The sequence below is a fragment of the Coregonus lavaretus genome (genome assembly GCF_964263955.1).
Source record: "Coregonus lavaretus genome assembly, chromosome: 12".
NCBI classification, from domain to species: domain Eukaryota; kingdom Metazoa; phylum Chordata; class Actinopteri; order Salmoniformes; family Salmonidae; genus Coregonus; species Coregonus lavaretus.
The window spans coordinates 40,162,374-40,188,413 of NC_139999.1; the positions used below are offsets into that span (position 1 = coordinate 40,162,374).

A 26,040-nucleotide genomic window follows, 5' to 3' on the forward strand; every position below is an offset into this window, starting at 1 on the left:
AAGTCTTTACTGAAGACTTATCTCTTCAGTAGGTCTTATGATTGAGTGTAGTCTGGCCCAGGAGTGTGAAGGTGAACGGAAAGGCTCTGGAGCAACGAACAGCCCTTGCTGTCTCTGCCAGGCCGGTTCCCCTCTCTCCACTGGGGTTCTCTGCCTCTAACCCTGTTACAGGGGCTGAGTCACTGGCTTGCTGGTGCTCTTTCATGCCGTCCCTAGGAGGGGTGCGTCACTTGAGTGGGTTGAGTTACTGACGTGATCTTCCTGTCTGGGTTGGCGCCCCCCCTTGGTTTGTGCTGTGGTGGAGACCTCTGTGGGCTATACTCGGCCTTGTCTCAGGATTGTAAGTTGGTGGTTGGGGATATCCCTCTAGTGGTGCGGGGGCTGTGCTTTGGCAGAGTGGGTGGGGTTATATTCTTCCTGTTTGGCCCTGTCCGGGGGTTTCTTCGGATGGGGCCACAGTGTCTCCGGACCGCTCCTGTCTCAGCCTCCAGTATTTATGCTGCAGTAGTTTATGTGTCGGGGGGCTGGGGTTAGTTGGTTATACCTGGAGTACTTCTCCTGTCTTATCCAGTGTCCTGTGTGAATTTAAGTATGCTCTCTCTAATTCTCTCGTTCTCTCTTTCTCTCTGAGAACCTGAGCCCTAGGACCATACGTCAGGACTACCGGGCATGCTGACACCTTGCTGTCCCCAGTCCGCCTGGCCTTGCTGCTATTCCAGTTTCAACTGTTCTGCCTGCGGTTACGAAACCCCTACCTGTCCCAGACCTGCTGTTTTCAACTCTTAATGATCGGCTATGAAAAGCCAACTGAGAGACCTGAGCCCTAGGACCATACGTCGGGACTACCGGCCGTGGTGACTCCTTGCTGTCCCCAGTCCGCCTGGCCTTGCTGCTATTCCAGTTTCAACTGTTCTGCCTGCGGTTATGGAACCCCTACCTGTCCCAGACCTGCTGTTTTCAACTCTTAATGATCGGCTATGAAAAGCCAACTGAGATTTATTCCTGATTATTATTTGACCATGCTTGTCACTTATGAACATTTTTGAACATCTTAGCATGGTTCTGTTATAATCTCCACCCGGCACAGCCAGAAGAGGACTGGCCACCCCTCATAGCCTGGTTCCTCTCTAGGTTTCTTCCTAGGTTTTGGCCTTTCTAGGGAGTTTTTCCTAGCCACCGTGCTTCTACACCTGCATTACTAGCTGTTTGGGGTTTTAGGCTGGGTTTCTGTACAGCACTTCGAGATATTAGCTGATGTACGAAGGGCTATATAAAATAAAATTGATTGATTGATTGATTGATTTCAAATGTCTCCGGAAGGTGGTGAGTGACTCCGCTGTCCTGGCGTCGTGAGGGAGCATGTTCCACCATTGGGGTGCCAGAGCAGCGAACAGTTTTGACTGGGCTGAGCGGGAACTATGCTTCCGCAGAGGAAGGGGAGCCAGCAGGCCAGAGGTGGATGAACGCAATGCCCTCGTTTGGGTGTAGGGACTGATCAGAGCCTGACAGCTTCAAGTGGATACGCAAGCTAATTTACAGATCCTCTTAATGTAATTGACACAAAAGCGACTCGTAAATGCTAAACGCTATGGTGCAGATTTATCAAACCTGGTTTGCATAGGACAGTTTTAGGGCCTGTTTACTTTTTAAAAAAGAGAGTGGGTCATTCCATGAAAAGAGTGCCTTTTGCGTTCCTTTGATATTTGAAGTAGAAGTTGTGCACCAATATTGCATTTTAAAAGCCTGTTATACTAAATGATGTTCCCTTTAATACAGTGGCTTGCGAAAGTATTCACTCCCCTTGGCATTTTTCCTATTTTGTTGCCTTACAACCTGGAATTAAAATTGATTTTTTGAGGGTTTGTATCATTTGCTTTACACAACATGCCTACCACTTTGAAGATGCAAAATGTTTTTGTTGTTGTGTGAAACAAAGAAGATATAAGACACAAAAACAGAAAACTTGAGCGTGCATAACTATTCATCCCCCCCCCCCCCCCCCCCAAAGTCAATACTTTGTAGAGCCACCTTTTGCAGCAATTACAGCTGCAAGTCTCTTGGGGTATGTCTCTATAAGCTTGACACATCTAACCACTGGGATTTTTGCCCATTCTTCAAGGCAAAACTGCTCCAGCTCCTTCAAGTTGGATGGGTTCCGCTGGTGTACAGCAATCTTTAAGTCATACCACAGATTCTCAATTGGATTGAGGTCTGGGCTTTGACTAGGCCATTCCAAGACATTTAAATGTTTCCCCTTAAACCACTCAAGTGTTGCTATAGCAGTATGCTTAGGGTCATTGTCCTGCTGGAAGGTGAACCTCCATCCCAGTCTCAAATCTCTGGAAGACTGAAACAGGTTTCCCTCAAGAATTTCCCTGTATTTAGCGCCATCCATCATTCCTTCAATTCTGACCAGTTTCCCAGTCCCCGCCGATGAAAAACATCCCCACAGCATGATGCTGCCACCACCATGCTTCACTGTGGGGATTGTGTTCTTGGGGTGATGAGAGGTGTTGGGTTTGCGCCAGATATAGCGTTTTCCTTGATGGCCAAAAAGCCCAATTTTAGTCTAATCTGACCAGAGTACCTTCTTCCATATGTTTGGGGAGTCTCCCACAAGCCTTTTGGCGAACACCAAACATGTTTGCTTATTTTTTTCTTCAAGCAATGGCTTTTTTCTGGCCACTCTTCCATAAAACCCAGCTCTGTGGAGTGTACGGCTTAAAGTGGTCCTATGGACAGATACTCCAATCTCCACTGTGGAGGTTTACAGTTCCTTCAGGGTTATCCTTGGTCTCTTTGTTGCCTCTCTGAATAATTCCCTCCTTGCCTGGTCCGTGAGTCTTGGCAGGTTTGTTGTGGTGCCATATTCTTTAAATTTTTTAATAATGGATTTAATGGTGCTCCATGGGATGTTCAAAGTTTATGATATTTTTTTATAACCCAACCCTGATCTGTACTTCTCCACAACTTTGTCCCTGACCTGTTTGGAGAGCTCCTTGGTCTTCATGGTGCCACTTGCTAGGTGGTGCCCCTTGCTTAGTGGTGTTGCAGATTCTGGGGCCTTTCAGAACAGGTGTATATATATATAATATAATATATAATAATAATATAATAAATATAATAATATAATATAATAATAAATAATATAATATAATATAAGTATATAAAATGTTTTTCTTCATTTTTACTATTTTCTACATTATAGAATAATAGTGAAGACATCAAAACTATGAAATAACACATATGGAATCATGTAGTAACCAAAAAAGTGTTAAACAAATCAAAATATATTTTATATTTGAGATTCTTTAAATAACCACCCTTGCCTTGATGACAGCTTTGCACACTCTAGGCATTTTCTCAACCAGCTTCATGAGGGAGTCACCTGGCATCCATTTAAATTAACAGGTGTGCCTTCTTAAAAGCTAATTTGTGGAATTTCTTTCCTTCTTAATGTGTTTGAGCCAATCAGTTGTGTTGTGACAAGGTAGTGGGGTATACAGAAGACAGCCCTATTTGGTAAAAGACCAAGTCCATATTATGGCAAGAACAGCTGAAATAAGCAAAGAGAAATTACAGTCCATCATTACTTTAAGACATGAAGGTCAGTCAATACGGAACATTTCAAGAACTTTGAAAGTTTCTTCAAGTGCAGTCGCACAAACCATCAAGCGCTATGATGAAACTGGCTCTAATGAGGACCGCCACAGGAAAGGAAGACCCAGAGTTACTTCTGCTGCAGGGGATAAGTTCATTAGCGTTATCAGCCTCAGAAATTGCAGCCCAAATAAATGCTTCACAGTGTTCAAGTAACAGACACATTTCAACATCAACTGTTTAGAGGAGACTGTGTGAATCAGGCATTCATGGTACAATTGCTGCAAAGAAACCACTACTAAAGGACACCAAAAAGAAGAAGAGACTTTCTTGGGCCAAGAAACACGAGCAATGGACATAAGGCCGGTGGAAATGTGTCCTTTGATCTGGAGTCCAAATTGGTTTCAACCGCCGTGTCTTTGTGAGACGCGGTGTGGGTGAACGGATGCTCTCCGCATGTGTTTCCCACCGTAAAGTATGGAGGAAGAGGTGTTATGGTGAGGGGTTGCTTTGCTGGTGACACTGTCTGTGATTTATTTAGAATTCAAGGCACACTTAACCAGCATGGCTACCACAGCATTCTGCAGTGATATGCCATCCCATCTGGTTTGGGCTTAGTGGGACTATCATTTGTTTTTCAACAGGACAATGACCCAAAACACACCTACAGGCTGTGTAAGGGCTATTTGACCAAGAAGAAGAGTGATGGAGTGCTGCATCAGATGACCTGGCCTCCACAATCCCCCAACCTCAACCAAATTGAGATGGTTTGGGACTAGTCGGACCGCAGAGTGAAGGAAAATCAGCCAACAAGTGCTCAGCATATGTGGGAACTCATTCAAGACTGTTGGAAAAGCATTCCAGGTGAAGCTTGTTGAGAGAATGCCAAGAATGTGCAAAGCTGTCATCAAGGCAAAGGGTGGCTATTTGAAGAATCTCAAATATAAAATATATTTTGATTTGTTTAACACTTTTTTGGTTTCTACATGATTCCATATGTTTTATTTCATAGTTTTGATGTCTTCACTATTATTCTACAATGTAGAAAATAGTAAAAATAAAGAAAAACCCTTGAATGAGTAGGTGTTCTAAAACTTTTGACCGGTAGTGTATACTGAGATCATGTGACAGATCATGTGACACTTAGATTTCACACAGGTGGACTTTATTTAACTAATTATGTGACTTCTGAAGGTAATTGTTTGAACCAGATCTTGTTTAGGTGCTTCATAGCAAAGGGGGTGAATACATTTGCAAGCACCACTTTTCCCTTATTTATTTTTTAGAATTTTTTTAAACAAGTAATGTTTTTCATTTCACTTCACCAATTTGGACTATTTTGTGTATGTCCATTACATGACATCCAAATAAAAATCTATTTAAAATTACAGGTTGTAATGCAACAAAATAGGAAAAACGCCAAGGGGGATGAATACTTTTGCAAGGCACTGTATAGACCACCTGGAGAATTCAAAGTGCCAAATGTCACCCTCTGTGACTTCTAGGAAGATTTTAACCCACTTAACCCCAACATTTCTCCAGATTTTTACCATCATTGCAAAGCCTTAGTTATTTTGTTGCTTTGACAAAGTCAATAATTCTGAAGATTATTATTTATTTCATGTGATTAGTGATTCATTTGTGTATGTCCCTCATTTTAAGGTCAACCCTGTTACGTGAACTGAATTCTCAATGTAATTGTCACGCCCTGGCTCTGGGGACTCTTAAATGTTGAGCCAGGGTGTGGACTTGTTATGTTTAGTTGTCTATGGGTGTTCTAGTTCGTGTTTTCTATGTTGGCCAGGGTGGTTCCCAATCAGAGACAGCTGATTCTCGTTGTCTCTGATTGGGAACCATACTTAGGCAGCCTGTTGGCACAGTTGATTGTGGGATCTTGTTCTGTATAGGTTTGTGTTGGTGAACCTTTAGACTTCACGTATCGTTTTGTTGTTAGTGTAAAGTACTCATTAAAAGATGTACGCCTATCACGCTGCGCCTTGGTCTGCCTCTTACAATGATCGTGACAGAAGATCCCACCAAAATAGGACCAAGCAGCGTGTGCAGGAGCAAACGCCGGGTATGGAACAGGAGGTTACTCTGGTAGATGTCCTCCTCGGTTGGGGGATAATCACAGAGGAGGAGGCCGTCCGCTACCGGAGGGCGATGAGGGAGGATGCCCAGGCAGGAGAGGAGAAGCGGCGCCAACCGGGTCGTTGTCGGACAGGCGAGAGGCAACCCCAATAAAAAAAATTGGGGGGGCACACGGCATGGACGATGGGGATGCTGGAGGCAGCTACAGGACGTATCGGCGGATTAGGAGAGGAGGCCACCAGGTTTGGGGGGCTGGAAGGGAGGTTGGCGGAGCCTAGAGGTAGAGCAGAGCCAACTCCCCGTACTCAGGCTAGGCAGCGTGAGACTGGGCAGGTTCCGAGTTATGCGGAGCTGCGTACTGTGCCGCGAGTGGTCCGGCACAGTCCTGTACGTCCTGTGCTAGCACCACGCACGTGTCGTGCTAAGGTGGTCATGCAGCCAGGACGGAGTGTGCCGGCTCAACGCTCGTGGCCTCCAGTACCCCTCCTCGGTCCCGGATATCCTGCGTCAGTGCCACGTGCTGTAGTGCCAGTACGAGTGCACAGCCCTGTACGTCCTGTGCTGATGCCTCACACAGAGTGTGTAGAAATAGGCATTCAGCCAGGACGGGTTGTGTCAGCTCTTCGCTCCAGACCTCCAGTCCGTCTCCACAGCCCGGTCCGGCCTGTTCCTGCTCCCTGCACCAAGCCAGTGGTGCGCGTCGTCAGCCCGGTCCGGCCCGTTCCTGCTCCCCGCACCAAGCCAGTGGTGCGCGTCGTCAGCCCGGTCCGGCCCGTTCCTGCTCCCCGCACCAAGCCAGTGGTGCGCGTCACCAGCCCGGTTCGGCCTGTTCCTGCTCCCCGAACCAAGCCAGTGGTGTGCGTCGTCAGCCCGGTCCGGCCCGTTCCTGCTCCCCGCACCAAGCCAGTGGTGCGAGTCGTCAGCCCGGTCCGGCCTGTTCCTGCTCCCCGCACCAAGCCAGTGGTGCGCGTCGTCAGCCCGGTCCGGCCCGTTCCTGCTCCCCGCACCAAGCCAGTGGTGCGCATCGTCAGCCCGGTCCGGCCCGTTCCTGCTCCCCGCACCAAGCCAGTGGTGCGCGTCGTCAGCCCGGTCCGGCCCGTTTCTGCTCCCCGCACCAAGCCAGTGGTGCGCGTCGTCAGCCCGGTCCGGCCTGTTCCTGCTCCCCGCACCAAGCCAGTGGTGCGCGTCGTCAGCCCGGTCCGGCCCGTTCCTGCTCCCCGCACCAAGCCAGTGGTGCGCGTCGCCAGCCCGGTCCGGCCTGTTCCTGCTTCCCGCACCAAGCCAGTGGTGCGCTTCGTCAGTCCGGCACAGCCCGTGCCTGTTCCACCGGTGCCTGGTCAGGCACCGGTCAGCTGCTCCACACCGGAGCCTGAGCAATCCGCTCCACCTGTGTCCAGTCCAGCTCTGGCCAGCGGGGCCAGACCAGACCAGGGGCGCTACGGGGGGGGTAGCGAGAGAGTGGTGGTCACGCCCGGAGCCAGATCCGCCTCCGAGGCGGAATGCCCACCCGGCCCCTCCTCTGTTGTGTTTGGTTGGCGCGGTCGCAGTCTGCGCCTTTGGGGGGGGGGTACTGTCACGCCCTGGCTCTGGGGACTCTTAAATGTTGAGCCAGGGTGTGGACTTGTTATGTTTAGTTGTCTATGGGTGTTCTAGTTCGTGTTTTCTATGTTGGCCAGGGTGGTTCCCAATCAGAGACAGCTGATTCTCGTTGTCTCTGATTGGGAACCATACTTAGGCAGCCTGTTGGCACAGTTGATTGTGGGATCTTGTTCTGTATAGGTTTGTGTTGGTGAACCTTTAGACTTCACGTATCGTTTTTGTTGTTAGTGTAAAGTACTCATTAAAAGATGTACGCCTATCACGCTGCGCCTTGGTCTGCCTCTTACAACGATCGTGACAGTAATATAGTGAAACTATTCCTTTTTAAACCTTTTTTTCAAAAGTAACATTAAACATTGAATAGTCAGATTATAGTGTAAAAGCAGGTGAGCTGGTTCTACTCTTTTTGGCCATTTTCTGGTATTTTGTGGTGGAAAACTGAGCGGGTCAAGCACAACATGTCAACCCTGTTGCCCATAGATTAGCCTCTGCTGAGTCCCCAACAACTGAATGTTCCGGTTTTCAGGGGAAATGGAAAGAAAGCCTGTGTCCATTAACAAGAGCTTTTGAACATTAACAAGGCAACACTTAACTCCTCCAACACATTTGCTGGATTCGTTGCACAGTGCAGAAGAGAACCTCCCCCGACAGTTGTTTTTCTTCTTGTCAAGACCAGTATGTAGGGTATTTAGATTCAGGCGTTTTACACCTGATATGTTAGGTTCCCATAGATAGACAGGCTAGAAATGTAACAAAAAAAATGCCACTCCCTGTTGCACTCAAGCTTCCATTCCCCCTGTCACAAGGGGATTTATGGCTGATGTAAGATTAAATCATCAACACTGTTACAGTCAACCCTGTTAATTTATTTGTCACTTAATAGGCACTTACTATAATCATTTTTATGTAACCTCTTGAGATGGGAAAGCATGTTTTTTATGAAGTTGAACATTTGCTCTTTATGACAGAATGCCAAAATTTGGGGAAATCAAAGTTTTTTTGACAAAGTTACACTTCTCAAAAGGCACCGAATTGGTAGAACAACCAGAGTACATTTGAATGTACTTAATTCAACCTGAGCAAAGACATCCGATGACAAGGTAAAAACGTTGATGTGTGTGGGGGTGGGGGGCGTTGTGTATAAGATGGAAATGGTAGTGAGCGTTAGTAAACAGCCTACATCAGACAGCTCCCCTCCCCTCACTGTTTTGTCTGTCTTCACTGTCTTCTCTTAAACTGTCAGAAGGTGTTCACCTGAACACACTGACTGTTCATGATCTCCACTGAACTACCATGCCTGCCAGCAGTTTAGAAATTTGGGTGGATAAGACTGGTTGAATTTTGTTGGCAGCACCCTGTGCTTAATAACTAAACTACAAATAAAATAAAATTATATTTGTCACATGCGCCGAATACAACAGGTGTAGACCTTACTGTGAAATACTTACTTACAAGCCCTTAACCAACAATGCAGTTCAAGAAATAGAGTTAAGAAAAGATTTACTAAATAAACTAAAGTAAAAAATAAATAAAAATACAATGAAAAGTAACACAATAAAATAACAATAACGAGGCTATATACAGGGGGTACCGGTACCGAGTCAATGTGCGGGCGTACAGGTTTGTCGAGGTAATTTGTACATGTAGGTAGGGGTAAAGTGACCATGCATAGATAATAAACAGCGAGTAGCAGCAGTGTAAAAACAAAGGAGGGGGGGGGGGTCAATGTAAATAGTCCGGGTGGCCATTTTATTAATTGTTCAGCAGTCTTATGGCTTGGGAGTAGAAGCTGTTAAGGAGCCTTTTGGTCCTAGACTTGGCGCTCCGGTATCGCTTGCCGTGCGGTAGCAGAGAGAACAGTCTATAACTTGGTTGACTGGAGTGTTTGACAATTTTTTGGGGCTTCCTCTGACACCACCTAGTATATAGGTCCTGGATGGCAGGAAGCTTAGCTCCAGTGATATACTGGGCCGTATGCACTACCCTCTGTATCGCCTTACGGTCAGATGCCGAGCAGTTGCCATACCAGGCGGTGATGCAACCAGTCAGGATGCTCTCGATGGTGCAGCTGTAAAACTATTTGAGGATCTGGGGACCCATGCCAAATGTTTTCAGTCTCCTGAGGGGGAAAAGGTGTTGTCGTGCCCTCTTCACAACTGTCTTGGTGTGTTTGGACCATGATAGTTCGTTGGTGATGTGGACACCAAGGAACTTGAAACTCGTCGTGCTTGGCCATGCAGTCATGGGTGAACAGGGAGTACAGGAGGGGACTAAGCACGCACCCCTGAGGGCCCCCAGTGTTGAGGATCAGCGTGGCAGACATGTTGTTGCCTACCCTTACCACCTGGGGGCGGCCCGTCAGGAAGTCCGGGATCCAGTTGCAGAGGGAGGTGTTTAGTCCCAGGGTCCTTAGCTTAGTGATGAGCTTTGAGGGCACTATGGTGTTGAACGCTGAGCTGTAGTCAATGAACAGCATTCTCACATAGGTGTTCCTTTTGTCCAGGTGGGAAAGCGCAGTGTGGAGTGTGATTGAGATTGCGTCATCTGTAGATCTGTTGGGGGCGGAATGCAAATTGGAGTGGGTCTAGGGTTTGATGGTGTTGATGTGAGCCATGACCAGCCTTTCAAAGCACTTCATGGCCACCGCGGGCGGTAATCATTTAGGCAGGTTACCTTCGCTTTCTTGAGCACAGGGACTATGGTGGTCTGCTTGAAACATGTAGGTATTACAGACTCGGTCAGGGAGAGGTTGAAAATGTCAGTGAAGACACTTGCCAGTTGGTCCTCGCATGCTTTGAGTATACGTCCTGGTAATCCGTCGGGCCACGCAGCTTTGTGAATGTTGACCTGTTTAAAGGTCTTGCTCACATCGGCTATGGAGAGCGTGATCACACAGTCGTCCGGAACAGCTGGTGCTCTCATGCATGGTTCAGTGTTGCTTGCCTCGAAGCGAGCATAGAAGGTATTTAGCTCGTCTGGTAGGTTCACATCACTGGACAGTTAGCGGCTGGGTTTCCCTTTGTAGTCCGTAATAGTTTGCAAGCCCTGCCATGTCCGACGAGCATCAGAGACAGTGTAGTAGGATTCAATCTTAGTCCTGTATTGACGCTTTGCCTGTTTGATGGTTCGTCTGAGGGCATAGCGGGATTTCTTATAAGCGTCCAGATTAGTGTCCCGCTCCTTGAAAGTGGCAGCTCTTTATCTCTGTGTGGATGTTGCCTGTGGCCCCGTGTAGCTCAGTTGGTAGAGCATGGCGCTTGCAACGCCAGGGTTGTGGGTTTGATTACCACGGGGGGCCAGGTGGGCCAGTATGAAAATGTATGCACTCACTAACTGTAAGTCGCTCTGGATAAGAGCGTCTGCTAAATGACTAAAATGTAAAATGTAAATGTAATCCATGGCTTCTGGTTGGGATATGTACATAGGGTCACTGTGGGGACGACGTCGTCAATGCACTTATTGATGAAGCCAGTGACTGATGTGGTGTACTCCTCAATGTCATTGGATGAATCTCGGGACATATTCCAGTCTGTGATGGCAAAACAGTCCTGTAGCGTAGCATCCGCGTCATCTGACCACTTCCGTATTGAGTGAGTTACTCATACTTCCCGCTTTTGCTTGTAAGCAGGAATCAGGAGGATAGAATTATGGTCAGATTTGCCAAATGGAGGGCGAGGGAGAGCTTTGTATGCATCTCTGTGTGTGTAGAGTAAAGTTGGTCTAGATTTTTTTCCCTCTGGTTGCACATGTCACATGCTGGTAGAAATGAGGTAAAACTGATTTAAGTTTGCCTGCATTAAAGTCCCTGGCCACTAGGAGTGCCACTTCTGGATGAGCATTTTTTTGTTTGCTTATGGCCTTATACAGCTCGTTTAGCGCGGTCTGTTGTGGAAATTCTAATCAAGTGAGAGAGACTTTGTCATTTCTTCAAACAATCAATCTTTATTTGATATCGATTAATTATTGCAATAATGGAGCTGGTCAACGACCCACCCATAGGTGATTCGTTGAGAGACCAACAAACAAGAAATGCTGACGTCTTATATAGTGGACCTAAAAATGCTTAGTCATGGATGGTTCCACCCCTACCCAGCAGATCCGGAGCTACCTTGTTAATAGGGTGAATGCACCAATTTGTAAGTCGCTCTGGATAAGAGCGTCTGCTAAATGACGTAAATGTAATGTAATGTAATTGTTGTGGCTATGCGTATCAGGTCATAGTGCACAAACAAGTGATAACGTTAGTTCCGTTACTACTCATATCTCCACACAGCTGTGCCCTTGGAAGATAGTAAAAGACAGGATGAACTGAAAAACTGTGGTCACTCTGAGGCTCTTTGTCTTGAATGTGTGATGAGGTTACTTGGAAGCAACAAGAAATGGAAACAATACAGGTCTATCTGTTCCTCAAGTTTATCCCCATCCCATGTCCTTGACTACACGCCCAGACCAGCTGCAGGGAGCTAGAGGGAACCATCCTTTCTCAGAAGCACAGCATTTGCACTAAAGAAATGTCTCTACTATTGTTAAGCATATTAATTGCTAACTATAAATATTAAACAAATCAGGTAAATACGTGATCTTTCTCCCACAGGTCTTAGTGCCAGCATCGGTTTGTGGTGGCTACGAATAATATAGATGAGAACTCTCTTGGTAGATAGTGTGGTCTACAGCTTATCATGAGGTACTCGACCTCAGGCGAGCAATACCTCGAGACTTCTTTAATATTAGACATCGCGCACCAGCTGTTATTGTCACACCCTGGCTCTGGGACTCTATATGTTGAGCCAGGGTGTGTTCATTCTATGTGGTTTATTTCTATGTTGGGGGTTCTGGTTTGTTGTTTTCTATGTTTGCCTTAGTGACTCCCAATCAGAGGCAACGAGTGTCAGCTGTTGGCTGGTTGTCTCTGATTGGGAGCCATATTTAACTGTCTGTTTTTCACTTTGTGTTTGTGGGTTTTTGTTCCGTGTTCGGTCTTTGTCACCGTGGACGTTACGAGTCATTTGTTGTTTTGTTCGTGCTTTAATTTAATAAAGTAAACATGTTCATTCATCACGCTGCGCATTGGTCTCTCCCTGACGATCGTGACAGTTATTGACAAATAGACACACACCCCCGCCCCTCATCTTACCAGACATAGTTGCTCTGTCCTGCCGATGCACGGAAAACCCAGCCAGCTCTATATTATCTGTGTCGTCGTTCAGCCTCGACTCGTGAAACATACGATATTACAGTTTTTAATATCCCGTTGGTAGGATAGTCTTAATCGTAGATCATCCAGTTTATTTATCATTATTTAAAGTAGTTGCTTCTGCAACGATTATCGAATACACTGTTTGATTGCCCCCAAAAGGGAAATTTTCCCACGGACCTGTCACGCCCTGGCTCTGGGGACACTGTTATGTTGAGCCAGGGTGTGTAATTCTATGTTTGTATTTCTATGTTGGCCTGAGTGACTCCCAATCAGAGGCAACGAGTGTCAGCTGGTTGTCTCTGATTGGGAGCCATATTTTACTGTCTGTCTTTCACTTTGTGTTTGTGGTTTCTTGTTCCGTGTTGGTTGGTGTATGTAACCAGGGACGTCACGGTTTCGTTTTGTTGTTTTGATTGTGTGATCATTTATTAAATAAAGAAGATGTTTGCCTTCAACGCTGCGCCTTGGTCCTCCTCCTTAGACGAGCGTGACAGGACATGACCTGCAATTATTATTATTATTATTAACTGAAAATATTGATTTCATATGTTTTTAATTTCAAGAGATTATTACATATATAGACCATATAACGTTTTTTTTTTTTTTTTGCAGTCAGTGGGGGCCCACTGGGCAGCTGGGGCCTGTTTCAATTGAAACCTATGAAATATAGCAGTCTGCCTCTGCACCAAGTTTCAATCGAGTCACCAGTACTGTAAATACCTGTGTTCCAGGCATTGTTGCAGTTGGCCCATGGCAGGTCAGCAGTGAAGGATGAGAACAGGTAGAGGAAAGCCCATGCCAAAATCACAATGTAGGTCATACATCCATATATAGTAATCACTTGGGCGGCATAGCCCATTCCTGATGAAGACAAGAAGAGAAACATATCAACATGCTCATAAAAATCAACAACCTAACATGATTCTCCCATTTACCTTGGCTATAGTTGAGTCAGATTTACCACAGGGCCCCAGTCATTCTGAAAATATGTCTAAAATCCAAATCAATTTATGTTATAAGTAGCCCTTTCTGAACACTGTTTGATTTGCATTTTTTTTTAATAACTTTTTTATTCCTTGAAAGTTAGTGTGCTTGCTTCAGCTGTGACTCAGACTCAGTTGGTAATAGTGTGGCTCTAGCAATGCCAGGGTCATGGGTTCAATTCCAAGGGTCTGCTAAATGGCATATATTATTATTCATTCAAAAAATTTTATAAAAATGTAATGCAGACTGGGTCTTCAGAAAGGGACACTGTTGTAATATGAGTTAGATATATGAGTTGGTGTTTTAAACATATTCTCAGAATGAAAGGGACCCTATATAACTGCACAGAAATCTTAATGAATGAAGATCACAAACCAATTTTTTTCTTTGTGTCTCACCACGAATAACGAACGCACACCCTATCATAGGGCTTACTCACTCTACTCTCAGTCTCACTCTACTCTTCATTGCTGTGTGCCTTATTTTACTTAAAAAACGTTTCAACTATACATAGATGTACCATCATCTTTTAACTTCTCTGTGCTGTAACAAGACAATGCTACACACATCTACATTATGACGTTATCTGTGAAACAGAAAATAAAGGCTCATCCTACCAGAGAGTTTGTCACAATGATAACAATGTAGCTTACCTGTGCTGCAGCAAAGGCATTTGAAAAAGTAACTTTTAACTTAAGTGCACAGAACTGTACAGAAAAACTCACCCTCAAACAGCGGGCAGATCTTTCTCCAGCAGGTGATGCCCCCCTGGCTGGTGTACTGGCCCAGAGCAGTCTCCAGGATGAACAGAGGGATGCCACAGGTCACCAGGTACAGGATGTATGGGATGAAGAATGCCCCTATAGTACAGGCAGGAGTCATATATATTAGGCCTCCATTCAATGCTTAGTGTTCATCTATTTTCAAATTTTTAACTTTAGTTGACACAAATCTCGTGACAGCCTTAATATAGCTGATTTGGTTCTGGGTGCCGAGATTAGTTGACACTGAAAGCATACATAGTTCTCTGTATCTTTCATCATTATACATCTGAACAATGCCATTTTGATCTGGCTCTTGTGGATCACACCCTCAATGTGGCTCTCATAATACACCCGGTTTTAGTAATCACATTCCCATTGCCTGCGACAGATGACCTCTCAGCCAGGTTCAACCTCCGTCAATCCTGAACAGATCACGCCACTGATATCTAAATCTACTGTGTAAACCAAGCACACCGCTGAAAGTGCAGTGTGGAAAATTATGGAAAGGTATAACTCCTCTGTATCATTCAACAATCATCAATATTATTTTAAATTGTGACCATGCAAGGTGAATGAATGTGTACTTATTTATCTCAAAGTGATGGGAATGAGAAACCAGCACAATGATCATGGGGGCATCTGGGTTCACACAGTTTGCAGGGGGTTCCCCTAAAGTATTTGGATGCAGATTTGTTTCTTTGTGTCATTTCAAGGAGCTTTATATCAGCTAAACAAAAAACCAATCCTCCTCTTTCCTCTTTTTGCCTGATTTAACACCTGACCAGGGAACAAATCAACCATGCATTTGTAAACAAGAGAGAGAGAAAAGTGGAATAGGACAGGATAATTTCATCATCATAATATCATAATTATGCTCTCACAACCCAACTTTTTATTGCAAACTTGGATGTAATGTTATTAGGAATGGAATGTGTTATACAACATTATATTTTCTAGTATCTATTTTATAATGACACACAAGTTAAGCCTGTAGTATATACTGTATTATAAACTGTATTATAAAATTGGTTGTTTTAGCCCTGAATGCTGATTCGCTGACAGCCGTGGTATTAAAGACCGTATACCACGGGTATGACAAATACTTTTGTTTTACTGTTATAATAGCAATAAAGCACCTCAGGGGTTTGCTGTTTGTGTCGTGCCTAAGAACAGCCCTTAGCCGTGGTATATTGGCCATACAGCACACCCCCTCGGGCCTTATTGCTTAAATAACATACACAATATGCAATTCAGTGAAAAATATAAAATAAGATAAAATATATTTTGGGTAAATGTTAATGTTCTCTGATATGACACTGAAAGATATTTAGGTACAACATGACAAGACATTTAAGACTTGCCTGTGAGTCACGAATTAAAAAACTGTGACTGTTAGTCATGGGAATAAAACAATTAAGACAGTGCTGGTGACCATATTTACAGTGTTTTCACAAGCAAAAATAAGACTTTGTTGACTCACCCCCACCGTTCTTGTAACAAAGATAGGGAAATCTCCATATATTTCCAAGACCAATAATAGCGCCAGCCACAGTTAGAATAAACTCCATTTTGCTATCCCATTGGCCACGCTCCTTCACACTCTGTTGGGTGTCCTGCACCGGCCCTGGGAGAGCCTCATGCTTGCCTGCAGAGAGAGGAGCTGCCATCCTGCGAGTGAGAGAGAAAGGGTCGGGAGGCAAGTTCTGCTGGTGGAGTCAGTTGAGTTCCTGCCTGGAGGTCAGTGGTTGGTGCAATTGTCTGCTGCTGCTGCTGGAGCTTTTATGGATAACAGCACTGTCAAGATGACAGCTGCATCTGCCTGAGGGGGGACCCAAAGACATGTGGGCTGACAAGTAATTCATTAGCTAGCACTTGATCTTGATATTTGAGAGCTGCACATTTAGTGTGACTAACTTATTGGACACGGTCCAAAAGAATGCCTGCAGGTCTGTGATCCATTTAGCAGGGATGGAAGAGATTGATGTTTCAGCAGAGCTACACAGAACAAATACCTTTTTTGGGGGGGGGGGGGGGTCGGGGGGGTGTATTTTTTTTTGCAATGGGGCAGAGATTTTAAAATTGCAATTTTATAGCTAATCTCATGCTATTTTACAAATTTTGCCATGAGACAGAGAAAATGTTGCTGTTTTAAAGCTAATTTCCTGTAATTCAAAAGATTGTATTCATGGCTTATGAAGTCTTCATATACTATCTTGGGGACCCAACCTTTACATGGATCTCACAGATCCATTTAACACATTTCAACAGGTGAGGACCCTCAAAAGGGCAATTTTCTCCTTTTACATTAACTGCTATGATTATTATCCCACAATTAAAAAATACCTATTTCATAAGTGTTTCATTTCAGGCAATTATACAGTGTATACGCCCTATAAAGTAGTTTAATCATCAGATTTGCGTTCAGAATCAGTCGGTGGGGGCCCATTACATTAGAAACTGGTGAAACATAGAGCTAAGTCTGCCTCTGGAAAAATATGGAACATAAAACTAAAAACACATAATTCCTGAAGCCTTGACCTTGCTTCGGCCTCAAGTCCATCATTATGCCAATGCCTTCTGGGGTTTGAGTTCATCAAGGGCATACATCTTGAGGTCCCAGATACCAGCACAATGGGGAGGCCAGCCTGAAATACGGTTGGTATTTATGTGTATAGGGCTGCTGACTTCTTAGCTCTGTGAGTGGCAGGCTGCATATGGTGACTCGTAGAGGTGCAGATAGAGAGGACAGGGGTTAAGGCAAGCGGCTAACCAGGAGCCTTTGGATTTCTTGTATTACATAGAGTACAGTATTCTCGGAAATACATTGATACTCTTTTACAGTATGTAGATGAAAAAGGATGGGTTGAGACTAGGGTCTTTATCGTGTGTCTTGTGTGCTGTGTCTGTCTCATGTGCTTTGGGTGTGTACAGTTTTAGTGATGGTACTGTAAGTGCGCTGATGGGTCAAGTGTGGGTCCTGATCATAGACTTTCACCCTAGGAACAAAAGTTCCTAGCTGCACCTTTAACCTGGGCACACCACAAGGGATCCTCAGCTAGTATCCCATTAGTAAAGAATGAGCCTGAAGACAGCCGAGGAGAATGAATGAGCACACAGTCAATAAAAGTATTTGTCCTTTCACACAATGAGGGATGTCTCCTTTTCAATTTAGTGTAGGCCTACATGAGTTCTTTCAAACAGGTGAACAGGTGAACTGTGGCAAAAGGAACTTGACAGGCTAGACTATGGCAGGTTTTGAATTTGTTTAAATTATTCAGTGGTTGAGTAAGCTTCATTGTGATGATGATGATGATTATGATTATTATTATTATGAGACATGAAATCTGAATGAAAAGATGGAGATAATACGTACAGTGCCTTCAGAAAGTATTCACATCCCTTGACCTTTTCCACATTTTGTTGTGTTACATTCTGAATTTAGAATTTATTACATTGAGATTTTGTGTCACTGGCCTACCCACAATACCCCATAATGTCAAAGTGGAATTAAGTTTTTATTATTACAAATTAATACAAAATGAAAAGCTGAACAGTCTTGTGTCAATAAGTATTCAATCCCTTTGTTATGGCAAGCCTAAATAAGTTCAGGAGTAAAAATTTGCTTAAGTCACATAATACGTTTCATGGACTCACTCGGTTTGTAATAATAATGTTTAACATGATTTTTGAATGACTACCTAATCCCTGAACCCCACACATACAATTATCTGTAAAGTCCCTCAGTCAAGCAGTGAGTTTCAAACATAGATTCGACCACAAAGACCAGGGGCACCTATTGGTAGATGGGTACAAATAAAAAAAGCAGACATTGAATATCTCTTTGAGCATGGTGAAGTTATTAATTACACTTTGGATGGTGTATCAATACACCCAGTCACTACAAAGAGGCGTCCTGCCGGAGAGGAAGGAAACAGCTCAGGGATTTCACCATGAGGCCAATGGTGACTTTAAAACGGTTACAGAGTTTAATGGCTGTGATAGGAGAAAACTGAGGTTGGATCAACAACATTGTAGTTACTCCACAATACTAACCAAAATGACAGAGTGAAAAGAGGGAAGCCTGTACAGAATAAAAAAAATATATAAAAAATGCATCCTATTTGCAATACGGCACTAAAGTAAAACTGCAAAAAATGAAAAAATGTGGCAAAGATATTAACTTTATGTCCTGAATACCAAGCGTTATGTTTGGGGCAAATCCAACACAGCTCATCGATGAGTGCCACTCTTCATATTTTCAAGCATGGTGGTGGCTGCATCATGTTATGGGTATGCTTGTTATCGGCAAGGACTAGGGAGTTTTTTCTAGGATAAAAATAAACAGAATAAAGCTAAGCACAGACAAAATCCTAGAGGAAAACCTGGTTCAGTCTGCTTTCCAACAGACACTAGAAGACAAATTCACCTTTCAGCAAGACAATAACCTAAAACACAAGGAGTTGCTTACCAAGATGACATTGAATGTTCCTGAGTGGCCTTATACATAAAATGTTTTCTTGCATCATGTCGGTCTTCCTCAATAGCTGAAGGCGTCATGTCATGTGACCAGGGTGATTGAAGAGAGTGGCTTGCCTTGTCTTTTAAGATCTTGAACTGCAGTAGGGTTATACCATAGACTGTATAGATTAAATGCTAACACTTTATTTGGACAGTCCCAAATAGATGGTTTGTAGATGTTCAACTAACTGTCAACAATATTTCTACTATCCACTAACCTTAACCCTCTCCCTCTCCTTAACCCTTATCTTAAATTTAACCATAACCCTAACCTTAACTCTTACCCTAAACCTACTCTAACCATAATTGTTCATGTCATAATAAAAAGTACATTTTAATTCTACATACATTTCAAATCTACATTCAATTTAAAAGAAAATAATAAAAACACTAAAAAAAATTTTTTAAATGAAGACGTGTAAAAATGATCAGTATGACATCCTGAGGGGAAAAGTGCATGTGTTTGTTTCAATGTGTTATTACACACCAGAGGTGTATCAGTAGTTTTGTCTATGAATGCAATGTCCTGTGTTTCTCCAAAACAATGTACAAAAAAATAAAACAATTAAGACCTTGAGCCAATACAAAACAGATTCCCTTGCCTCACATTTGTTCACCCAGAATTGCAGAAATCGTCTTATTTTAATGTTTTATTTATTCCTTATTTTACAAGGTGAGTTGACTGAAAATACATTCTCATTTACAGCAACAACCTGGGGAAAATTACAAAACATATTAAAAATACATAGTTAACATATAAAATATATAAGCAAGCAAAAAAACAAACACAATAGGAAAGCTAAAACATAAGACCAAGCATAGAATCATAAGGAACAAACATTCTTCTTTAAAAAGGTCCTCACACAGCCTTCTTTCTGATACAGAGTGCAGTGATATGTGCTGAAACAATCGCCTGTAATAAAGCGTAATGCACTATGATAAACAGCGTCCAGTGGCTTCAATACAGTGGCAGATGCATTCATATAGACAATATCGCCATAGTCTTAAGACTGGAATGAATGTCGACTGAATGATTTGTTTTCTGTTATTTAATTAAAGGCATGACCTATTCCCAGGGGCATCATGCACCCATTATTTTAAAGGTGGCACAAAGTACATGAGGATGGAGAGGGGGGGGGGAATCTGGAATTCAGAGGATTTTGCATTTTTCAAACACCTGAAACAGCTTTTTCCTGAAATCTAGAGCCATAATCATAATGCCTAATTCTATAAAAAAATATTTAAAAAATGCCTGGCTACATAGCTTGATCATATTATGTACAGTGAGGGAAAAAAGTATTTGATCCCCTGCTGATTTTGTACGTTTGCCCACTGACAAAGACATGATCAGTCTATAATTTTAATGGTAGGTTTATTTTATCAGTGAGAGACAGATTTCTGGCTCCCAGGGGTCTTCTATACAAGTAACTAGCTGAGATTAGGAGCACACTCTTAAAGGGTGTGCTCCTAATCTCATCTTGTTACTTGTATAAAAGACACCTGTCCACAGAAGCAATCAATCAATCAGATTCCAAACTCTCCACCATGGCCAAGACCAAAGAGCTCTCCAAGGATGTCAGGGACAAGATTGTAGACCTACACAAGGCTGGAATGGGCTACAAGACCATCGCCAAGCAGCTTGGTGAGAAGGTGACAACAGTTGGTGCGATTATTCGCAAATGGAAGAAACACAAAATAACTGTCAATCTCCCTCGGCCTGGGGCTCCATGCAAGATCTCACCTCGTGGAGTTGCAATGATCATGAGAACGGTGAGGAATCAGCCCAGAACTACACGGGAGGATCTTGTCAATGATCTCAAGGCAGCTGGGACCATAGTCACCAAGAAAACAATTGGTAACCCACTACGCCGTGAAGGACAGAAATCCTGCAGTGCCCGCAAGGTCCCCCTGCTCAAGAAAGCACATATACAGACCCGTCTGAAGTTTGCCAATGAACATCTGAATGATTCAGAGGAGAACTGGGTGAAAGTGTTGTGGTCAGATAAGACCAAAATCGAGCTCTTTGGCATCAACTCAACTTGTCGTGTTTGGAGGAGGAGGAATGCTGCATATGACCCCAAGAACACCATCCCCACCGTCAAACATTGAGTTGGAAACATTATGCTTTGGGGTGTTTTTCTGCTAAGGGGATAGGACAACTTCACCGCATCAAAGGGACGATGGACGGGACCATGTACCATCAAATCTTGGGTGAGAACCTCCTTCCCTCAGCCAGGGCATTGAAAATGGGTCGTGGATGGGTATTCCAGTATGACAATGACCCAAAACACACGGCCAAGGCAACAAAGGAGTGGTTCAAGAAGAAGCACATTAAGGTCCTGGAGTGGCCTAGCCAGTCTCCAGACCTTAATCCCATACAAAATCTGTGGAGGGAGCTGAAGGTTTGAGTTGCCAAATGTCAGGCTCGAAACCTTAATGATTTGGAGAAGATCTGCAAAGAGGAGTGGGACAAAATCCCTCCTGAGATGTGTGCAAACCTGGTGGCCAACTACAAGAAACGTCTGACCTCTGTGATTGCCAACAAGGGTTTTGCCACCAAGTACTAAGTCAGGTTTTGCAGAGGGGTCAAATACTTATTTCCCTAATTAAAATGCAAATCAATTTATAACATTTTTGACATGCGTTTTTCTGGATTTTTTTGTTGTTATTCTGTCTCTCACTGTTCAAATAAACCTACCATTAAAATTATAGACTGATCATGTCTTTCTCAGTGGGCAAACGTACAAAATCAGCAGGGGATCAAATACTTTTTTCCCTCACTGTACAAACATACCACCTGTGAATCCTGCCCATCACCGGCAGCTAAAATCAAACACTCTCTCTCCTCCTCCATTGACGAAACTATCTGCATGTACTAGAGTATCTAGCATCCTGCCTAGCATATCTTTGCTACGTGGTACACGTTGGAAGGAACCACTTCATAGGGAGAATAGGAGGCTCACTCTTTGCCTGGTCCAGTCAGTGTGCCCCCTCCGCAAAATAGAGCTGACAGACCTTTTTATAAATAATTGTGATAAAACATGGGCTTAAAACCTGAGTTTAGTAATTCATTTAACATCTGAAAAATGTATTTAAACGTATTATAAAAATGTGCCCTTGTGTCCCCTATGGGCATGAGGCCTCTGCCTATTCCTATAAAAGAAGCCCATTTTAATTCTTAACTTATCAACATGCTTTTTGAAGTCAAGCCTTTCATCAATCCAGATGCCTTGATATTTATAAGCGTAGACACAATCAATGAAGGCACCATCAGATACATTTCTACGTGATTTTGAAAATAACATATACTTGGTTTTACCTGCATTAAGTTCCAATTCCAACAGGAAGGCCCTCAAAATTGTCAAAGACTCCAGCCACCCTAGTCATAGACTGTTCTCTCTGCTACCGCATGGCAAGCGGTACCGGAGTGCCAAGTCTAGGTCCAAAAGACTTCTCAACAGCTTCTACCCCCAAGCCATAAGACTCCTAAACAGCTAATCATGGCTACCCGGGCTATTTGCACTGCCCCCCCACCCCACCCCATCATTTTACGCTGCTGCTACTCTGTTAATTATTTATGCATAGTCACTTTAACTCTACCCACATGTACATATTACTTCAACTACCTCAACTAGCCGGTGCCCCCGCACATTGACTCTGCACCGGTACCCCCCTGTATATATAGCCTCCCTACTGTTATTTTATTTTACTTCTGCTCTTTTTTTCTCAACACTTTTTTGTTTTATTCTACTTTTTTTATTACAAATAAATGCACTTGTCACGCTCTGGCTCCGGGACTTTGTATTTTGAGCCAGGGTGTGTTCGTTTTGGTTGTGTTTTGTTTTGGTTGGGTGGTCATTGGTTTTGTGTTTCCCTTATTTGGTCAATGACTCCCAATCGGAGGTAACGAGTGTCAGCTGTCGGCTCGTTATCTCTGATTGGGAGCCATATTTAAACTGTCTGTGTTCACCTTGTGTTTGTGGGATTTTGTTCGTGTGGTTTCTTGTTGTACCATAGACGTCACGTTTTCGTTGTTTTGTTCGTGTGTACGTTTAAATAATAAATATGTTCGCTACCAACGCTGCGCTTTGGTCCTACTTCATAGACGATCGTGACAGAAAATCCCACCAAGACCAGACCAAGCAGCGTGTCCAAGGGCCATCGCCAAATGTTCTCCGTGGCAGCTTCGACTGGGTCAAGCCCATTGAGGAGTTGAGTGAGGAGGGTTGGAGACAGAGGAGCGAGAGGTGGGAGAGAATGTTGGAGGCCTGGAGAGACCCCCAGAAAATTTTTAGGGGGGGGCTCACGACATCGGGGCAGCAGGAGGCCGCTATGGAGCGGTCCAGCGGGGTTGCAGAGCAGGCCGCCAGGTTACGGGGGCTACTGGTAGAAGAGGGGATGGAAGGAGTAGAGGCACGGCGAGAGGTACTGGCGGGTGTTGCCAGTCCGGTCCGGCCCGTTCCAGATCCCGGTGTAGAGCCAGTGGTGTGTGTCCCCAGTACGGTCCGGTCTATTCCTGCTCCCCGCACCAAACCTACGGTGTGCGTCGACAGCCCAGCCCGGCCCGTTCCTGCGCTCCGCACCGAGTCTGTGGTGCGCGTCGCCAGCCCAGCCCGGCCTGTTCCTGCTCCACGCACAAAACCTACGGTGTGCGTCGCCAGCCCGGCCCGGCCTGTTCCTGCTCCACGCACGAAACCTACGGTGTGCGTCGCCGGACCGGCCCGGCATGTTCCTGCTCCACGCGCAGAGCCTACGGTGTGCGTCGCCAGCCCAGCCCGGCCTGTTCCTGCCACTCACACTAAGCCTGCGGTGTGCGTCGTCGGCCCAGCCCGGCCCGTTCCTGCTACTCGCACTAAGCCAAGGGTGCGAGTTGTCAGCCTGTTCCAGCCCGTTCCTGCTGCTCGCACCAAACCATGGATGCGAGTCGTCGGCCTGGTCCAGCCCGTTCCTGCTACTCGCACCAAGCCAAGGGTGCGAGTCGTCAGCCTGGTCCGGCCTGTTCCTGCTACTCGCACCAAGCCAAGGGTGCGAGTCGTCAGCCCGGTCCAGCCCATTCCTGCTACTCGCACCAAGCCAGGGATGCGAGTCGTCAGCCTGGTGAGGTCCGTTCCGGCTCCACGCACCAAGCCTAGGGTGCGTATCGTCAGCCAGGTCCGGTCCGTTCCTGCCTCACGCGCTAAGCCAGGGGTGCGCGTCGTCAGTCCTGATCCAGCCAGCTGGGTCAGATCGGATCGGGGCCATTATGCGGGGATTGAAGTAGGGTGGTGGTCAAGCCCGGAGCCGGAGCCGCCTCCGAGGAGCAACACCCACCCAGCCCTCCCCTATTTGGGGTTTTGAGGCGCGGTCGCAGTCCGCGCCTTTAGGGGGGGGTACTGTCACGCTCTGGCTCCGGGACTTTGTATTTTGAGCCAGGGTGTGTTCGTTTTGGTTGTGTTTTGTTTTGGTTGGGTGGTCATTGGTTTTGTGTTTCCCTTATTTGGTCAATGACTCCCAATCGGAGGTAACGAGTGTCAGCTGTCGGCTCGTTATCTCTGATTGGGAGCCATATTTAAACTGTCTGTGTTCACCTTGTGTTTGTGGGATTTTGTTCGTGTGGTTTCTTGTTGTACCATAGACGTCACGTTTTCGTTGTTTTGTTCGTGTGTACGTTTAAATAATAAATATGTTCGCTACCAACGCTGCGCTTTGGTCCTACTTCATAGACGATCGTGACAGCACTGTTGGTTAAGGGCTGTAAGTAAGCATTTCACTGTAATGTCTGCACCTGTTGTATTCGGCGCATGTGGCCAATACAATTTGATTTGATTTGATTTGAATTTCAGTTCCGTTCAGTTCAGTTCAACAAAGGCTTTCTGTAAGGAATGTGGACTCAGTCAAAAGTTTGGACACACCTACTCATTCAAGGCTTTTTCTTCATTTTTACTATTTTCTACATTGTAGAATAATAGTGAAGACATCAAAACTATGAAATAACACATATGGAATCATGTAGTAATCAAAAAAGTATTAAACAAATCAAAATATATTTTATATTTGAGATTCTTCAAAGTAGCCACCCTTTGCCTTGATGACAGCTTTGCACACTCATAAATGTCAAGAACAGTAAAACAATTAATCATAAGGAATAAGGTTTTGACGTATCTGTCCTATATCTATGAGATATAAGAAAGGTAAGAAAAAATATATATACACTTCATATGTATGTATGTAAGTTGTGACACATTGTCAAGATGAGTGCAGCCATAAAGCATGGAGAAGGCTATTGTTACTGAACTATACGATTGTAAAAGTTTTAGTTTGCTAATGATTAACAACATTTGGTGATTTTAATATCATCAACAATATTTAGAATGGAAATAGCTGATTCATAAGCTGGTGTTATAAAATTGTTTAAAAAAAAACATTTTGTTATGTATCATAACAGCGTTACAAAAGAGTATTCCTAAAGAGCTTGAACAGATCAGTTTCAAGATAACAGTAATTGACAGTTTAACAAGGTATTTTCACACCTTTCCACTTACCATATCAAGGCTGTCATTTAATACACAAAGTGAATGAATGGGGCGTTATTTGGACAATTATCTTTATCTGTTGAATCCAAGGTGTTAATGGTTGGATAATTTATTTGTGTCCTAACTTGATGTGTTCTGGAGTTCCATAAGAGACATACATGGAGTTCCATACATGGAGTTTCATAAGACCTTATCTTTTAGGGATGATGTGCTGCTTTTGCACCTTTGGCGAATTCCTGAAGAATTACCTCCAGAATGAATGTCCTGTTAATTACGGTCTTCAAACCTGCCAATCCTGACAATATTTCCTTCAGATGCCCAGAAACAGTCTACTGCCTATTGCCTTGGTTGCTCAATACCTACTGCTTGTCTATTTTCTTTCGTGTCTACTTTTGCTCACCAATTTCAGCTCGGTTACGCAATTCCTGATATGTTCTTTCCTGCTTAGCTTACATAAATTGCTCATCAATTTGAGCTGAGGAAGATAAGAAGAGTCAGCCAATAAGTAATCCCTATTACCTTGTCTTTAAGGGATGATATACTGCTTTTGCACCTTTGGTAAATTCCTGAAGAATTACCCTCAGAATGCCTGTCATGTTAATTAGTGGCTTGACACCTCAAAGAAATCCTGCCAATGTTTCCTTCAGATTCCCAGAAACAGTCAGCCGACAAGTAATTACTCTTGCTGTATGTACCTTGAAAACCATTTTCTATTCACATACTGTCCATACTGTCTATACACACACCATTCACATACATATATACAGTGCTATGA

At 44.3% G+C, this 26,040-nt stretch overlaps 1 protein-coding gene across 2 annotated transcripts in view; it reads right to left on the reverse strand.

Moving 5' to 3' along the window:
- Nucleotides 1–26,040, reverse strand: part of LOC311138643 (sodium- and chloride-dependent GABA transporter 2-like) — a 107,007-nt gene that overhangs the window by 47,727 nt on the left and 33,240 nt on the right. For both annotated transcript variants that reach the window (XM_084173420.1, XM_084173419.1), the window contains 3 exons: nt 15,716–15,903; nt 14,197–14,331; nt 13,208–13,348 (listed from right to left, as the gene is read on the reverse strand). In XM_084173420.1, the coding sequence (XP_084029546.1) occupies nt 13,208–13,348; nt 14,197–14,331; nt 15,716–15,902 (463 nt within the window). In that variant the 5' untranslated portion in view covers nt 15,903. The remainder of the gene's footprint in view (nt 1–13,207; nt 13,349–14,196; nt 14,332–15,715; nt 15,904–26,040) is intronic.